This window comes from Copidosoma floridanum, unplaced genomic scaffold (genome assembly GCF_036245765.1).
Source record: "Copidosoma floridanum isolate Cflo_tuat_1 unplaced genomic scaffold, Cflo_Japanese_pri ptg000030l, whole genome shotgun sequence".
NCBI classification, from domain to species: Eukaryota; Metazoa; Arthropoda; class Insecta; order Hymenoptera; family Encyrtidae; genus Copidosoma; species Copidosoma floridanum.
The window spans coordinates 12968110-12983604 of record NW_028321907.1 but is presented as its reverse complement, the minus strand read 5'-3'; the positions used below and the strand labels follow the sequence as shown (position 1 = coordinate 12983604).

Sequence of the window (15495 nt, the reverse complement as noted above, 5' to 3'; positions counted from 1 at the left end):
TCCATTATTGCAAACTGTGGCATTATTTTTCAATCGCTATAAGCCTTTCGACCGATACAAATCGATGCCACGATGCGGATGCTTCCGACAAAAGAAAACGCCGTGAAAATCGAAAGCTCACCTGAAGCGAGGTTTTCTCGGCAAGCGCGCGTCCTCTTTAACCGCAGCATCCGCATGTCCATGTACATATGCACGCTTCCATCCTTGTGAGCATTTCGCATCAAACCGGACACGAGAACGAAAGAAAAAAAAAAAAAGCTCATCATCCTCGACACGTGCGTTTCCGGCCTACACACCATCACCGGCACTCTCTTTTATTATACGCGCATACCGAACTATTATGGGCAGGAAGCGTCAGTCATACATAAAACGCACCTATACATGTACCTACGCAGCAGCTCTCTATTTCTCTTTTGAGTTTATACACGTGTAATACCTATATATGTAATGCATTCATAAGCATCTCTCGGCGTGTGGAAAGGAGAGCGCAGCTTTCCAATGTATATACCTATATATGGTAGTGCACACGGATTATGTACGGAGGAAAAACGAGAGACGCGGAGGTATAGGTGATGCCTAAGAAGGAAATGACGCGGCCGCGAAAATAATGGCACAAGTATAATCATCGAGTGGTAGCTGATGGTGCACGCGCTTTCGTGCCTGTATATAATGTGTATACACTTGATTCATGCACGTATACATATATTGTATGTGCCGATTCTCTCTCTCTCTCTTTCCTCTTCTACAGACAATCCTGTACGCGACACATCCGCTGCTAAGCGCTTCCGTTCTCTTCACGGCACACGTGTGCGAGCTTGTACACTGTAGGTACCTATATACTTATTCAATGTTCATAAACAATATGGTACGCTTTTAAGGATTCGGTAGAATAAGAAAAAAAAAAAAAAAGCTTTACAACGGATACTAACTCTTTTGTATTGGGAGAAGTTTTGTAACGTGATATTTCCTTTGACTTACAAATGTATAATATACTTACATTTGGTTGGTAGTATCAGTAAATTCTTTAAGACATTATCATACATTGGCATGACTATATGAAGATTTAATTTATAAAACTTTTATAAGCTTCAACGTTCATCTCTTGCAATTATTATTTAAATGAGCTCATAAATACGAGCATCGAATATTGATGTATTAATATACGTATCGATGCGAATAATTTTACAATGACCTCATATACGAACTGTGCGTGGCAGTATACGTATACATCTATGTATTTATACGACATGAATAATAATATGAGCCGACTGTGAAACCGATGAATAATAATATTTTAGACGCACGTAATGCGTTCATATTAATTCCCTCCGATTAAAACAAAGGGTCTATTTTAATCGGGAAAGAGATGATGAATAAATTTCATCAATTCTAGCTAATTTGTACTTAGCTAACAACCCAACCGGCATATTACACAAACTATGTAGCACACAGCTATGCAACAGAGCAGTACATAAAAATATTTTTCCTTTTTTTAATTGTCACGTCGCACGTCCATCACTCGAGTCCCTTACATTACACACCTCGCGCACACCAGCAGCTGACGCCTAACGAGCTACCTATACCGATTTCTTTCTCTCTCTCTTTTTCTTTCTCTTGCGCGTCACTTCGAAAAACGCACCCACGTACATACAATACATTTGAGGTAGGTGCTCTACAGAGTAGAGGGTGGACCTCACGAGCTTTTACAAGTATATATTCAAACGCACGTGCAGCCGCACGCGAATCGCTCGATTTGTTCCAAGTGCACGCGCTCGGGTATATATACATATATGTGCGTACTCTCGGTTCGACGTACGCTTTAGCAGTTTTATACTCGTACAACGCTCGTCTAAAAGCATGATTTTTGCGAGGAGGATCGGTCGCTGTGTTCAACAGATGATGGAAAAATGGACACTATGATCGGCACTGTATCGGTTTTGCCGATTTTTTGTTTGTTTTCGCGAAATACATTCGGGTTTCGTGTATTTACACGTTTATCGAGGAATGAGGGACGGGGGGAGGAGGGAAAAAAGAGAAACTTTTTATCGTCAGGTAAAAACGCATGCGCTGAAACTGCCGGGAAGTGATTTCTTTTTCAATTAAAATTCCTTTCGTTGCCGCGCGCACGTAAACCCGACTCTCCCGCTATACGCGGAGCACCCACGAATGGACACATGTATAATCCGATTGAGTTTTCAAGTTACCGCCGAGGCTAATCCAATACACAGTTCCAGCACGAAAAAACAACCATCACACCCAGTTTTTTTCTTTCTTCCATATATACATGGTCGAGACGCGTTGTTATTCCGGTCGAGGAGTAGGTATATGTAAGGAGGACAGGAAATAAAATAGTTGCTTCCCTGGATTGTGTATTGTTTACGCGTCTTGTTTTCTGATTCTTTTAGAAAGTAGGTATCCTTTGAACACAATGATCGACTTACTCGTTGAAAACGAAACGAACGCGGTGACGACCAGTCTCATCGATCAAGCTATTGTTTTCGGCCCAAGTCGCTATCCTTGATGGTAACCAATGTCCCACCTCGCCCTCCGACAAAGTCCTTTTTGCCCCAAAACTTCTGACTCGCCATTTCCATTGCAAAATAGTTAGACAGTAGTGGCAAAAGTGTACTCAATAACTCATGTGTGTTCGTTGCAGGTGACGAGATCGGCAGACCTGGCGATCGAGATCCCGGGCAACCTGAGCCAGGGTGGCTCCTGGTACAGGCTGGATTACGTGCCGGGGATCGGGTACCCGCCCCCGAACACGACCTTCGCCGCCTCGGAGATCGGCGAGGTCATAAAGTTTCGCGACGGATTGCCCGGCACGCGTTACGAGTATTGGCTCTACTACAGCAACGACACCCTACATGACTGGCTCACCTGGACCGTGTCCATTATAACGCGTGAGTATCCGCCAAACTATTGTATCGTATATATATATATATATATGTATATATCAAGTACAGGTATATATACGTATAATATGCTCTTGCCGATGTGTGCTCCGAACACTGTACGTGAATGCCGATTTTTACAGCAATAATAATAAATCGGTTAAACATTTTGTAGATGATGGATTTGGATGTTTTATCGCGCGTGTCTCTCTGATCTCTGTTGAGAACAAAAGGCAAATGGAACTTTTGACCAAACTTTTGCACTTTGATCTTAAATGCTGGGAAAAAATATGTTAAAGAGAAAAGAGATTTCTCATCGGTCGAGCTCTGCTCGATCGTCACCCTGCGTGGTACAATAGCAGCAGCCAGCCACCCATTGACAAGGGTCACGCGTCTCGCCTACCCTTCCCCCCCTTTTTTTTCCTATATCCACATATACCACGTGTGTATGTACTTACGGACACTCCCATCATCCGTATACACTCTCTTTTGTCCGACGACGACGACTTATATATGTATCGTACGAGTTTCGCGCGTGAAAACGAGGTCTACTTGCAGCCCAATCAACCGCCTGTGTCCCTCTCTCTGCCGATGTGTTTGCAATAGGCAATGTATGTATATATACATATATAGTGCATGTGTGTATATGTGCGTTCACCCACTGTGCGCTCGAGTGGAGCGAAATTTCGCTTCTGGGTCACGCGTGACGCCGCGCCATGTCCGTTCGGTTTGAGCCGTGCCGCCGGCCGAAATATTCGCAGACCCGGACGCTGTGCTAATAGTCGACGAGTGATTTGTTTCATGTATATACCTACACTCTTTTTCTTCGGTTTTGGATTTTTTAATGGTTTTGTTAACAACTTTTCCGACAAATTTTCATGGTATCGGTACGACGACCGATCATTGCAGAGCTCGATCACGTATTTAGGTCGAGAAAATCGGCATCCACGTTTATCCCACCATGAATGCCAAAGAGCGATGAAAACCCCCAAATGTACCAGCTTAAAATGAAAAAATAAAAACACCTTAGCTCCGGACCCGCCCTCGAACCTCACGGTTCTGGTGAAGAGCGGCAAATCGGCGGTGGTGTTCTGGGAGCCACCGCGACAGGGCAACTACTCGGGCTTTCGCCTGCGCGTCCAGAGCTACAACGACGCCGGCAACCCTTGGACGAGCGTCATACCGGCCGACGCTGCGCCCTACACCCTCCGCGACCTCACCCCCGGGGCCACCTACTCGCTCCAGCTGTTCACCGTCCTCGACACCAAGGAGAGCATAGCCTACACCAGCCGGAACTTCACCACGAGTTAGTCCAATGTTTTTTTTAACTTTTTTTTCCCCCTCCCTTCCACAAAGAATTGATTTTCTCATATATTGTACGTGACAAACAAACATCCCCTTCAGAGCCCAACACGCCGGGCAAGTTCATCGTTTGGTTCCGCAACGAGACGACGCTCCTGGTGCTGTGGCAGCCGCCCTACCCGCCCGGTATATACACGTACTACAAGGTCAGCATAGACCCCCAGGATGCCGCCGAATCGGTGCTGTACATCGAGAAGGAGTCCGAGCCTCCGGGACCGGCTCAGGCGGCTTTCAAAGGACTCATCCCCGGTAAGGCCTCTTTTTGTTTCTCTCAATCGGTATACCTTTCTCCCCCTAACCCTCTATTTTGATGATTTTGCTCGAGCAAGAGAGCACGCTATATATATTTTATCCATTCCCAATGATCGAAATACATAATAAAGTATGGCGATAATTGTTGACAAAACAAAAAAAAAATGAATATATTTTAGGTCGAGCGTACAACATCTCGGTGCAGACGGTGGTGGAGGACGAGACCTCGGCGCCAACGACGGCCCAGTACCGTACGGTGCCTCTGAGGCCGCTCAACGTGACCTTTGACAATTCCTCGGTGACGTCGACCTCCTTTCGCATCCACTGGTCCCCGCCTAACGGCACCAGCGAGTTCGACAAGTATCAGATCTCATTGGCGGGCAATCGGCGCTTCGTCCCCGTCACGAGGAACCGGGAGGATGACTGCCGCTGGGAATTCAAGGACCTCGAGCCCGGCAAGACTTACCAGGTCGTCGTCAAGACCTTCTCGGGCAAGGTTTCCAGTTGGCCGGCCAGTCGGGATGTCACCCTCAGTCAGTACACATCATAAGTTATACTCTCGAAACATTTTTTCTTTTATCTCTAATCCCACGGACTCGATCGCTCTCGGTGTATCTTGCTGCAGGGCACTATAACGATTTCCCCTCGATCGGTTTACGTATCTCCCACACGCGATACCTCGACCTGCACGTTCGAAAAGTAACGCGATACACGCAGTTTGGTCGACGCGCGAGTTTTTAGAAAGTTTCAAAGGTTTTTGCTCTCAGCTATAGGTTGCTGACTCGATGCGGCTGACTTTTTGTTTTTCGACTAGCCGTGTGTGCAAAAAAAAAAACCTCGTCCAAAGCTGTGTTGTGGGCTAATGGAATATTAATGATCCTTCGGGACGGCCGATCGCGTCGTTCATCATCCCCGAAATTTTTCACTTACAAGTACATGTGTACGATCGAGAGGAAAAGAAAAGAAGAAAAATCTTTTCAAAGCGAGTACGCGAAAAAAAAAAAACAACAATAATAATAATAATATTAATAATAAGTGGGATCGACGTTTTTTTACAGGACCTCTGCCAGTTCGGGATCTGCGAGCGGAAATCGATGAAAAAACGTGGATGGTCGAGGTCTCCTGGAGTCCGGAGAACATCAGCACCCAAGACTCGTACCGAGTACAGTACCACGAGGTTGAAGCGACCATCGGTGGTGACAGTAATGTCTTGACCACAAACAAAACCAGGGTAATTTATCACTTTCGTTTTGCTCTCGATGTGTGTATCTCTTGCGTCTATCTGTTGTAAGGTTTGTGTCAAAAAATTGTGAAATGCACTCGGGCCTCATTAGTGTCAGAAAACGATCAATCATAGGATCAACGAAATAAGATGCATCACTGTTTTTTAATTCTGTCACAAATAATTCTCACTGCCATTTGTTACTTACATCTGCACAGATAACCCTGGAGGCGCTGCTGCCCGGCAGAAATTACTCGATAATCGTGCAGGCGATCAGCAACAAGGTCGAGTCGAACGAGACTGTGCTGTATCAGGTGACCAAGCCCTCAAGCCCGATAATCGAGGATCTCAAGTCGATCGAGAAGGGCTTGAACATATCGTGGAAGAGCGACGTCAACTCGCGGCAGGAGAAGTTCGAGGTGACGCACAACCGAAACGACACTGGCGAGAGCGCGACGACCCTCACGACAGAGTCGCACATCGTGCTCGAGGACCTGTATCCCGGAGCCGGCTACGAGGTCAAGGTCTTTGCCATCAGCCACGGCTTCAGGAGCGAGCCCCACGCCTACTTCCAGGCCGTCTGTGAGTCTTGTTGCTGTTGTTGCTCGTTTCGTTATTTTTGCAACTCGATCTCCCCTACGGGTAGATATTTAAACTTGATAAATTTACCCCCTGGTTTGAGAAAAACGTTGGAAAGATTAATCGGCCACTTGGATGCTGCGAAGCCGGTTATTGTTTTTCTACCAAACGAGTTTCCCTACGATGTTTTTTTATATTTTTTTATACGTTCCGAGATGGAGAAATAATTTAAAAATGCAAATTAGGCGACTGACAGGGATGAATAACTTCTCATAAATATCCAAAATTGGCAGTTTTTTCCAAACAAAATAAAATTTTTTTTATTTTATTGCTAAACGCACGATTTATTTGCAAACAGTGCCACATCCACCGCGCAATCTCAGCATTGAGAAGGTAACGAGCAACACTGTTCTGGTACACTGGGAAGCACCGACCGATTCGATATTTTCGGAGTACGCCATCAGGTATAGGACCGAGGACGATCCGCATTGGGTGAAACTTCCAAGTGTGAAGGAGACCGAGGCGGAGGTCGCTGACATGACTCCCGGTGAACGGTACACCATTCAGGTCAACACCGTGAGCTTTGGCGTCGAGAGTCTCTACCCTCTTCAAGTTAATCACACCATTCGTAAGTACTATAGGAGAAAAATGACATGGCATTGAAGAAAAAAAAAAAAAAAAAAAAAAAAAAACCAATCCATCCATAACAACGTAATTTGTGCTTACGCAGGGCCGAATCCAGTGCTCAACGTCACCCCAGTTATCGATTCGACGAACGTGACGCTCGAGTGGCCGCGGCCGGAGGGTAGGATAGAGTACTACGCGCTCAAGTGGTGGCCCACCGACATCCCGGAGAGTATTCGGGCGAAGAATGTGACCGCCAGCAGCGATCTGTCGAGCTACGATGATGGGTCGTCCGCGAATCACAATATCGAGAGGATATTGGTTGGCGACCTCATGCCGGGCGTCGAGTATTCTTTTTCCGTGTACACCGTGTCGTACGATCTCGTCAGCGACACCACGAGTCTAAAGACCCGCACGAGTTAGTAGTCGCTTTTTGTTTTTCGTCAAACGTGTTTTTTTTTTTTTTTTTTTTTTTTCTTTTTTTTTTTTTAACAAATATTTAACTGCATGTCACAAGCATTTGATCAGTAACTTGAATAACAACAAAGCTAATTTCTCCATTCCATCGTCAACTAATTAATGAGAAATTACTAAGAGTATTACTAATTGAATGAAATGCATTTCCATCCTTGTTTTTACAATAATGCTTACTACGATTTTTGATACTACGTACAAATAATAATAATGCCGATTCTTTTCCAATGCACTCTTCTAACGATACTAAAGGTGAAAAGGAACTGGGAACAGATCAAGGTACATTTTTTTCTCGTAAGTGTCGTGACGCTTGTATACTAACAATACAACTAAACCATTATGGCATATACTTACACTCACATGACCAATCCGATCCAACAAACTAAACGCCGTATATTCACGAATGTGCGCTATGCATGCAGCGTTGCGAATCGAAACTAAATTTTTATGCAAAAACTGTAGTTGGAAAAAAAAAAAGAAAATTAGTCTTGATTCCCGCAATCACTGGCTTCTGTCTATTGCACTAAGTTGTACATAACATATGTGATATGATTTTAGTTATAAGTGTATATGTGTGCACAATCGAGCAATTGATGATTTACTTGGTAGAGCATCGAACTCAACGTTTTTCACACACAAAGTGCCCCATTCGGCGATATCTTAACTACCCAGAAAAAAAAAAAATACAAGTACATGGCTTCTTGAAATTCCATCAAATAAATATAAAGTTCGCGAATAAGTGCGCGCTTTGGCTCGATTGTACGCACACGTAAAATGTATATATACATGCGCATACGAATGCGGCTCACGCCGAGGCCACATACGTACGTACATTCACCAACGTATATATGTACATATACACTGATAGAAAATTCTGACATCGAACGAGCGATTCGTCAACAAACCCTTTTTTTGCGCGACATTCGCGTTATCAATCAATGAACAACGTTCCGAACTCGTATCGGTAGTAATTTTGCCGATCGGTAGTGTATTTTGACAAGTCCATTCAACGAGATATCCCTTCAAAGTTTGCTCGATCGTCGATCGCGCGTTTGACCTAATTTTAATCTTTGCTCTTCGCACGCTCGAGTCACAATATGTACACGCCTGTATCAGTGTATATACCATTACACGAACGAAAATCTCGTGATATAATTATATATGTACACTTGTATTTTTTTTCCAACAAGTATCTTATCTCTGCTGTGTGTTTTTTTCCTCTCTCCTTCTTCTTCTCTCTCTCTCTCTCTCTCGAATGTACATACAAACGACATCATCACACATCGTTCCCCGTGACTCGCAACGAAACGACTGCACCGCACTCGTTGCAGTGCCGCTAATTCAGTCGGAGGTGGTGGTCGTGGTGAGGAGCGAGCAGCCGGATTCCCTGACGCTGCGCTACACGCCGACGCCCGTGCAGTCGTCGCGCTTCGATCTGTATCGGTTTCGCATCAGCGACGGCCCCAACACCGTCCAGGAGCGCGTGGTCAATGACACCGACACCAAGGTCACCTTTACCGGGCTCACCCCCGGCAGGCTGTACAACGTGACCGTCTGGACCGTGAGCGACAACGTCAAGAGCAGGCCGCTTCTCAGGCAGGACAGACTATGTGAGTATACACATCGACCGTCAGATCTACCGATTCGTGGGTCTATATATTTATACGTATGAGTGGTGCGTGGTAAGTAGTGGTGATGGCGGTGGGTCTTGGTGCAATTTAAACTCACAATGAGATTAATTGGATCAGATGGAGAGGAATTTAAAACGGGCCGCTGTGGCTCGCAGTGCGCGCCTGCACTTGGAATTTAAGCTCCCATCTCCTCTGGTCGAGGTGTACATAATATATAACATATAATACACTCACTCAGTGATGGTTGGAATTTTCACTTTCACGTATACACATAGCGTGATTATTTCCTTTTACGCAGTATCAAATTGATCGAATCGATCGAATGGTTTTTACCGATAAGGGCTCGATCGAATGTGGTTGAAACTCGATAAATTTGTCTACAATCGCGGCGTGTTCACAGCGCCAAGTGCTCGGTGTTAAAAATAACCGTTTCGCCAAGCTCGAAGCGCTTTCGCGGGAGTGTATCTTGAGATTTGAAAAGCTTTGCAATCCCGTTCCAACTCTCTCGGGCTGGTTCAAAAATAGAAATGTATTGCACGCGCATGGAGTAGCCGTCGTTGTGGTAATTTTTCCGAAACTGATGAAACGATTTGATTTCAGATCCAGAGCCGGTGACGGCGATCAACGCGACGGAGATAAGCGACACGAAAATTACCTTGGCCTGGGATCCCCCGAGGGGCGAGTACGACGCTTTCGAGGTCCAGTACATAAACGCGGACAACGTTTACGTGCAAAACATCACCTCGTCCAACTCGATCACGATAACCGAGCTGAAGCCCTACCGGAACTACACCTTCACCCTGGTCGTGCGCTCCGGCACCCCGTCAACGTACCTGAGGCACTCGAATCCCCTGAGCGCGAGCTTCACCACCAGCGAGTCCTTCCCCGGGCAGGTCGAAAAATTCCAGCCCACCGACATACAGCCGAGCGACATAAGCTTCCAGTGGGTCCTGCCCACCCAGGAACATAATGGTGTCATCCGCAAGTTCAGCATCACTTACGGCCTCGAGGTGCGTTTCTCTTATTATCGCGTGAAGGGCCCGTGTCTTTGACGCTCCATCGCGTCCCCCTCGCGATAACATGTATCGAATGACCAGTGGGGGCACAGTGGGTCTTGGAATTACCGCGGGCTGTATCGGCAGATCGGCTTACCCGCTTATCGCGCGAATCGAAAACACAGACCCAAGCGTATATTATATTGCGCGTTGTTCGAAGGAAGGCATTAATAATTCATGGGGCACGTGATCCAATTGGCTCGCGCGATCGGCATAAACACCGTGACATAATACGCGAAATCCTTCAATATTCATAAAATGATCGCATCATGATTACCTTCGAGGGGACGAGCCAGTTGGCACGCGAGCGAGGTTTTTCCTCTGTGTGTTGGGGGGGGGGGATCCGGGAAGTGAAGAAGGAAAAACAAAAAAAAACAAAAAACAAACAATGCATCGTACGAATTGTCGGCAGGGCTCGACGCACACGCAGACGCGGGACTTTGGGCCGGAGGAGTTCCGGGGCACGATAAAGAACCTCATCCCCGGCAAGACGTACATATTCCGGGTGCAGGCGGAGACGCGCGTCGGCTTCGGCCCCGCGGCGGATTGGCGGCAAAAGATGCCGATCCTCGCGCCTCCCAAGCCACCGGCCCAGACCGTGCCCACCGAGGTCTGCCGCAGCAGCACGACCATACAGATACGCTTCCGGAAGAACTACTTCCTGGAGACCAACGGGCCCATCATCTACTACACGATCATCGTCGCCGAGGACGACAGCAAGAACGCCAGTGGCTTGGAGATGCCGAGCTGGAGGGACGTACAGGCTTACAGCGTCTGGCCGCCCTATCAGGTGAGCGTTCAAAATCCTTGTTTTTTTTAAATAGTACAACAATCACGTTGGCCCCTCCTACCCCCCTCTGTCCCGTGGCTTGGTGGTTTTTCTCCGCGGCTTTGAACTGAAAAAAAAAAAAAAAAAAAGAGCGTTACACCTCGAAGAGGCAAGGCCGCGGCCGTGCGTTTCTCTCCCTCCCTCCTTCTCACGCGGGCTCGGCTCCGCGATCTGAATCGTTAATTTTAGTGCGCGTTGACAACGCAACGCCGTCTGTTTATGTCTAATACTTGTATGGAAACATATATTTTAACATGATTCCCCTCTGCGCGCATCCGAGCAGGAGAGCTTCGCGTGACGGCGAGGTAATAATGATGATTGGAAATTGAAATCGGCAGAGTAATCGTTTATCGGTAAAAACGTAGCAATATTACGTATAACAGGTATATCCTATGATCGATTCGTGAGCGCGTAATACCGAGAGTTACGCAAGCAGGACAGCGAGAAAAGAGAAACCTTGTACATACATATATGTATATATATGTACGCGACAAAAGTTTATTGCTCTTGATTGTTTTCTTCCTTCGGGGCGCTCTCTAGTTATGTATGTAAATAAATAAATGAGGTTGCGTCATGTATAATCGCGTCGCGTGTTTCAGGTAATGGAGCCGTACAATCCGTTCAAGAACAAGTCGATCGAGGACTTTACGATCGGGACGGAGAACTGCGACAACAAGGGCTATTGTAACGGGCCGCTCAAGCCCGGCTCGACTTACCGGGTGAAGGTGCGAGCTTTCACGGCTCCCGACAAGTTCACCGATACAAACTACAGCTTCCCCCTGCAAACTGGTGAGTGACGTTGATATATATATTTTTTTTTTTTTTCATTCCTTTTTTGCCGAGTACGGAAAGAAGCGCTCTTCGCGATGTTTTTTTTTTTTTTTTTTTTTTTTTTTTTATTGTGTGGTCCGACTCGTCGTAGGTATCTGCCTTCAGTTTTTGTTTCGACTCTTTCAGTGTTTTCTTTTTTTTTTCTTTCGTACAAGTGGAACTTTTAAAGTTTTATGAGTATATAATTTAAAAAAAAATGTATACGATGCGAATCTAACAGGCTTGATTATTTCGCATGCACATGTCTCACCTAAAGGATTGCTGTTGGCAGGTAAGCTCGATGAAACTGAAAACAAACTCTGATTGTGTGTGTATGTGTTTCCCTTTTTTCTGTACCTTATTGACATTGTATTGCACACACACACACACATAGTGTACGTTTTTTTTACAACCAACAGAGCATATAGTACCTACAACACACGAGCTGGTGAAAATGCTGGAAAAAAAAAAAAATAATTCCATTAGTCTACTCTGACGGTGAAAAACGAGAAATTTTCTTTTCTTCCGAGAGCAACAAAAAAACATTTTTAAGCTCTCGGATAGGCCATGAGCGGGAAAAATTCAAAAAAAGTCGTACTATCTCGACGCCCAATGAATTTTTAATAGCGACAATTTAGATCAATAATGAACCGCTGTTTCGAAAGCCACTTCTGGACAATTTAATCGCAGTCGATTCTCATGAAGAGCCACGTAGTTTATATACACCTACGCACCGCGTGACTAAAAGAAAAAAATCGAAACAGTATCAAAATATAATCCGGCAGTGCCAAGTATCAGACCGCGCGACGCAGATCGTCGTACTACTCGGTCCGATTTGTTTTTTTTTTTCGTTATTTATCTTTAAAAAACATGGAAGAAGAGGAAGTAGTAGCGTGCAATTTCACAGAGAGTAAGTACGAACTCGCAACTATCACAATCGCGTTCTCGAGGTGTGAAATTTCACTACTTACACTATCAGCTGTTCGATAACTCTCTTATCTGCACCATTAGATATTTGATGTATACATTTTCCGACTTATTACCAACCTAGTAAAAGAGTAACGAGGAACGTTCACAATGGCCGTCTCAATGCCATTGACGAAATTTTCAAGAGCCCAATTTCGGAGACAAATATGTTAATCTTTTCGTGGTTTTTCACCGGAACCGTCGCTACTGCTCCATTCGCGAAGCAGACTTGTGATCACGAACACGCGCCGTTTACGAATGACATACCCGTTAAAAAAACAAAAAAAGGTTTTCTCACTCAAAATGAACACCTACGTTAAACTGACATGTACACACATGCACACCATGGTGCATAAACAAAAGGAAGAAAAGGGGGGGGGGGGTAAAAAAACACAACCCACTTCGCTTGGACCTCGCAACCAAGGCCTCCCATGTACAAAGTCCAACTAATGTCAACTTACGTATCTTCCTCTGGTCGTCCGTGTGTTGTCGTTGTTGTGTTCGTTGGAGCTCGAAGCGCGCGCGCATGTGTGCGTCGTTAAAAGCGCACCGTCGGCGGCGAGGCTAATGAGTTGGCGCTTAAAATACAATTAAACGCGATTCTCGCCACACACCTTCGTACACCCGATGTATTCGTCTAATCTATGTGTACGCAGATAAGGACAACACGGCGTTGACGATAAGCGTGGTGGTGCCGATCGTCTTGATTCTGGCCTTGATCGGTATCGTGCTGTTCATAAGACGGCGCAGGAACCAAGGACGCAAAATGACCGAGACGCGGGCGACCGACGACCTCTCGTTGCCCGACAGCGTCATCGAGACCAGGTAACTTTTCTTTCTTTTACATTTGCCCCCTTACTTTCTCGCGGGGCAAACAACAATTTTCCACTTTTTGTAGTAAACAAAAGGGGAGTCAATCGCAACTTTGTAGGGACTCCCGGTGTTTTGCAATTTCAACGTTACTTCGGAGCTATTTAAAACTAATCGAGTTTTTTTTTTTTTTTTTTTTTTTTTTTTTTTCGAAACTTGAATGGGCGATGCGTCATTTGAGTAAAATGCTTTTTTATCAGTGGTTTCACAATTTTTGAAAAACGCCCAGGTATCCCAAGCGATACGCGATGTTTCGAAAAAAAAAAAGTTATATCGCGGCTAGTATCCGTATACCGAGCGCACCGAGTTATTTCCACGTTTATTCGGGCGTATTATTGGATACGAGGAGCAAGCAAGCACGGCTCGTTGCTTTTCATTGAAAATTACACCGGCTAATGTTAACCGAGAGACAGCCCGATCGTCGTGTACGCAATGGGAAATTGTATGACGTGCTGTACAACGCATACGTAGATATAGAATATACACTAGTAAAATAATACCTCTGTGAAGAAAAACAATTTACATTTTTCTTTTTTTTTTTTTTTTTTCTGTGTAATCTTTTAGTCGGCCAATCAGGGTGGAGAACTTTGCGGACCACTACCGGATCATGTCGGCGGACTCGGATTTCCGCTTCTCGGAGGAGTTCGAGGAGCTGAAGCACGTGGGTCGAGATCAGCCGTGCACGGCTGCCGATCTGCCCTGCAACAGGCCCAAGAATCGCTTCACCAACATCCTGCCCTACGATCACAGTAGGTTCAAGCTCCAACCTGTCGACGACGAGGAGGGCTCGGATTACATCAACGCCAATTACGTGCCGGTGAGTTTCCTCTTGTAGTATACGTACTGTGTGCATGACAATTCTGCCTTTCTTTTTGTCTCTGCTGACGAACACAAGCTGTCAAACATATATCGTTCCATGGCTGTGGTAATTAATTCTTTTTTGGTTCTAAAAACAACAAATGTGTTCCATCAGGGTCACAATTCGCCGAGAGAATTCATCGTCACGCAGGGTCCCTTGCACTCGACGAGGGACGACTTTTGGAGGATGGTTTGGGAGAGCAACAGCAGAGCTATCGTTATGCTCACGCGTTGCATTGAAAAGGGTCGGGAAAAGTGTGATCACTACTGGCCCACGGACACTCTCCCGGTTTATTACGGCGACATTTGCGTGACTATACTCAACGAGACGCATTACTCGGACTGGAGCATTACCGAATTTCTCCTTCGAAGGGTGAGTGCAGGGCCTTTTTTTTTTTTTGTTGTCGCTCACTGTACCGTTCCTCGTCAATCCTGCCGTTGACATTTAATTGTGTACCATTTCCTTCAAAAGGGCGATTGCAAGCGAGGAATCCAGCACTTCCACTTCACAACCTGGCCGGATTTCGGTGTGCCATCACCGCCGCAGACTCTGGCGCGTTTCGTTCGCGCGTTCCGCGAGCGGGTCAAGCCGGACCAGCGACCCATCGTGGTGCACTGTAGCGCCGGAGTCGGCCGTAGCGGCACCTTCATCACCCTGGATCGTATACTCCAGCAGATTCTTGTGAGCGACTACGTCGACATATTCGGCATCGTGTGGGCCATGAGGAAGGAGCGCGTTTGGATGGTCCAGACCGAGCAGCAGTACATTTGTATTCATCAGTGTCTCCTGGCAGTGCTCGAGGGCCAGGACACCCAGAGCCCACCTCGAGAGATCCACGATAATCAGGGCTTTGAAGGTAGTGACAGTTTTTACGGACAGGATAAGGGTGGCGGGGCTATTGGGAATTTTTTTTTTTTTTTTCTTTTTTTTCATCAATTGCTTTTCAACGCTTTTAATTTTAGACGAATCATTTATTTTGGGTTTTTTTTGTATGGTTTAATACAAGTACTTTAAGAGTTCGATTGCTTAGTAACAGGCAGAGTAAAGGTCGCGTGATTAAGCGCGAGC

The 15495-nt window shown here is 45.8% G+C and overlaps 1 protein-coding gene across 3 annotated transcripts in view; it reads left to right on the top strand.

Annotated features, from left to right (window-relative positions):
- Ptp10D (Protein tyrosine phosphatase 10D) overlaps positions 1 to 15495 on the top strand; it is a 40292-nt gene that overhangs the window by 22522 nt on the left and 2275 nt on the right. For 2 of the 3 annotated variants that reach the window (XM_089596978.1, XM_089596977.1), the window contains exons 2-17: positions 2657 to 2903; positions 3925 to 4200; positions 4299 to 4505; positions 4688 to 5041; positions 5567 to 5739; positions 5949 to 6312; positions 6668 to 6937; positions 7040 to 7351; positions 8739 to 9017; positions 9639 to 10048; positions 10506 to 10883; positions 11522 to 11711; positions 13355 to 13523; positions 14133 to 14385; positions 14542 to 14799; positions 14899 to 15283. In XM_089596978.1, the coding sequence (XP_089453104.1) occupies positions 2657 to 2903; positions 3925 to 4200; positions 4299 to 4505; positions 4688 to 5041; positions 5567 to 5739; positions 5949 to 6312; positions 6668 to 6937; positions 7040 to 7351; positions 8739 to 9017; positions 9639 to 10048; positions 10506 to 10883; positions 11522 to 11711; positions 13355 to 13523; positions 14133 to 14385; positions 14542 to 14799; positions 14899 to 15283 (4525 nt within the window). Of the gene's footprint in view, positions 1 to 2656; positions 2904 to 3924; positions 4201 to 4298; positions 4506 to 4687; positions 5042 to 5566; positions 5740 to 5948; positions 6313 to 6667; positions 6938 to 7039; positions 7352 to 7659; positions 7687 to 8738; positions 9018 to 9638; positions 10049 to 10505; positions 10884 to 11521; positions 11712 to 13354; positions 13524 to 14132; positions 14386 to 14541; positions 14800 to 14898; positions 15284 to 15495 lie in introns of all 3 variants that reach the window. The other variant, XM_089596976.1, reaches the window with a different exon arrangement.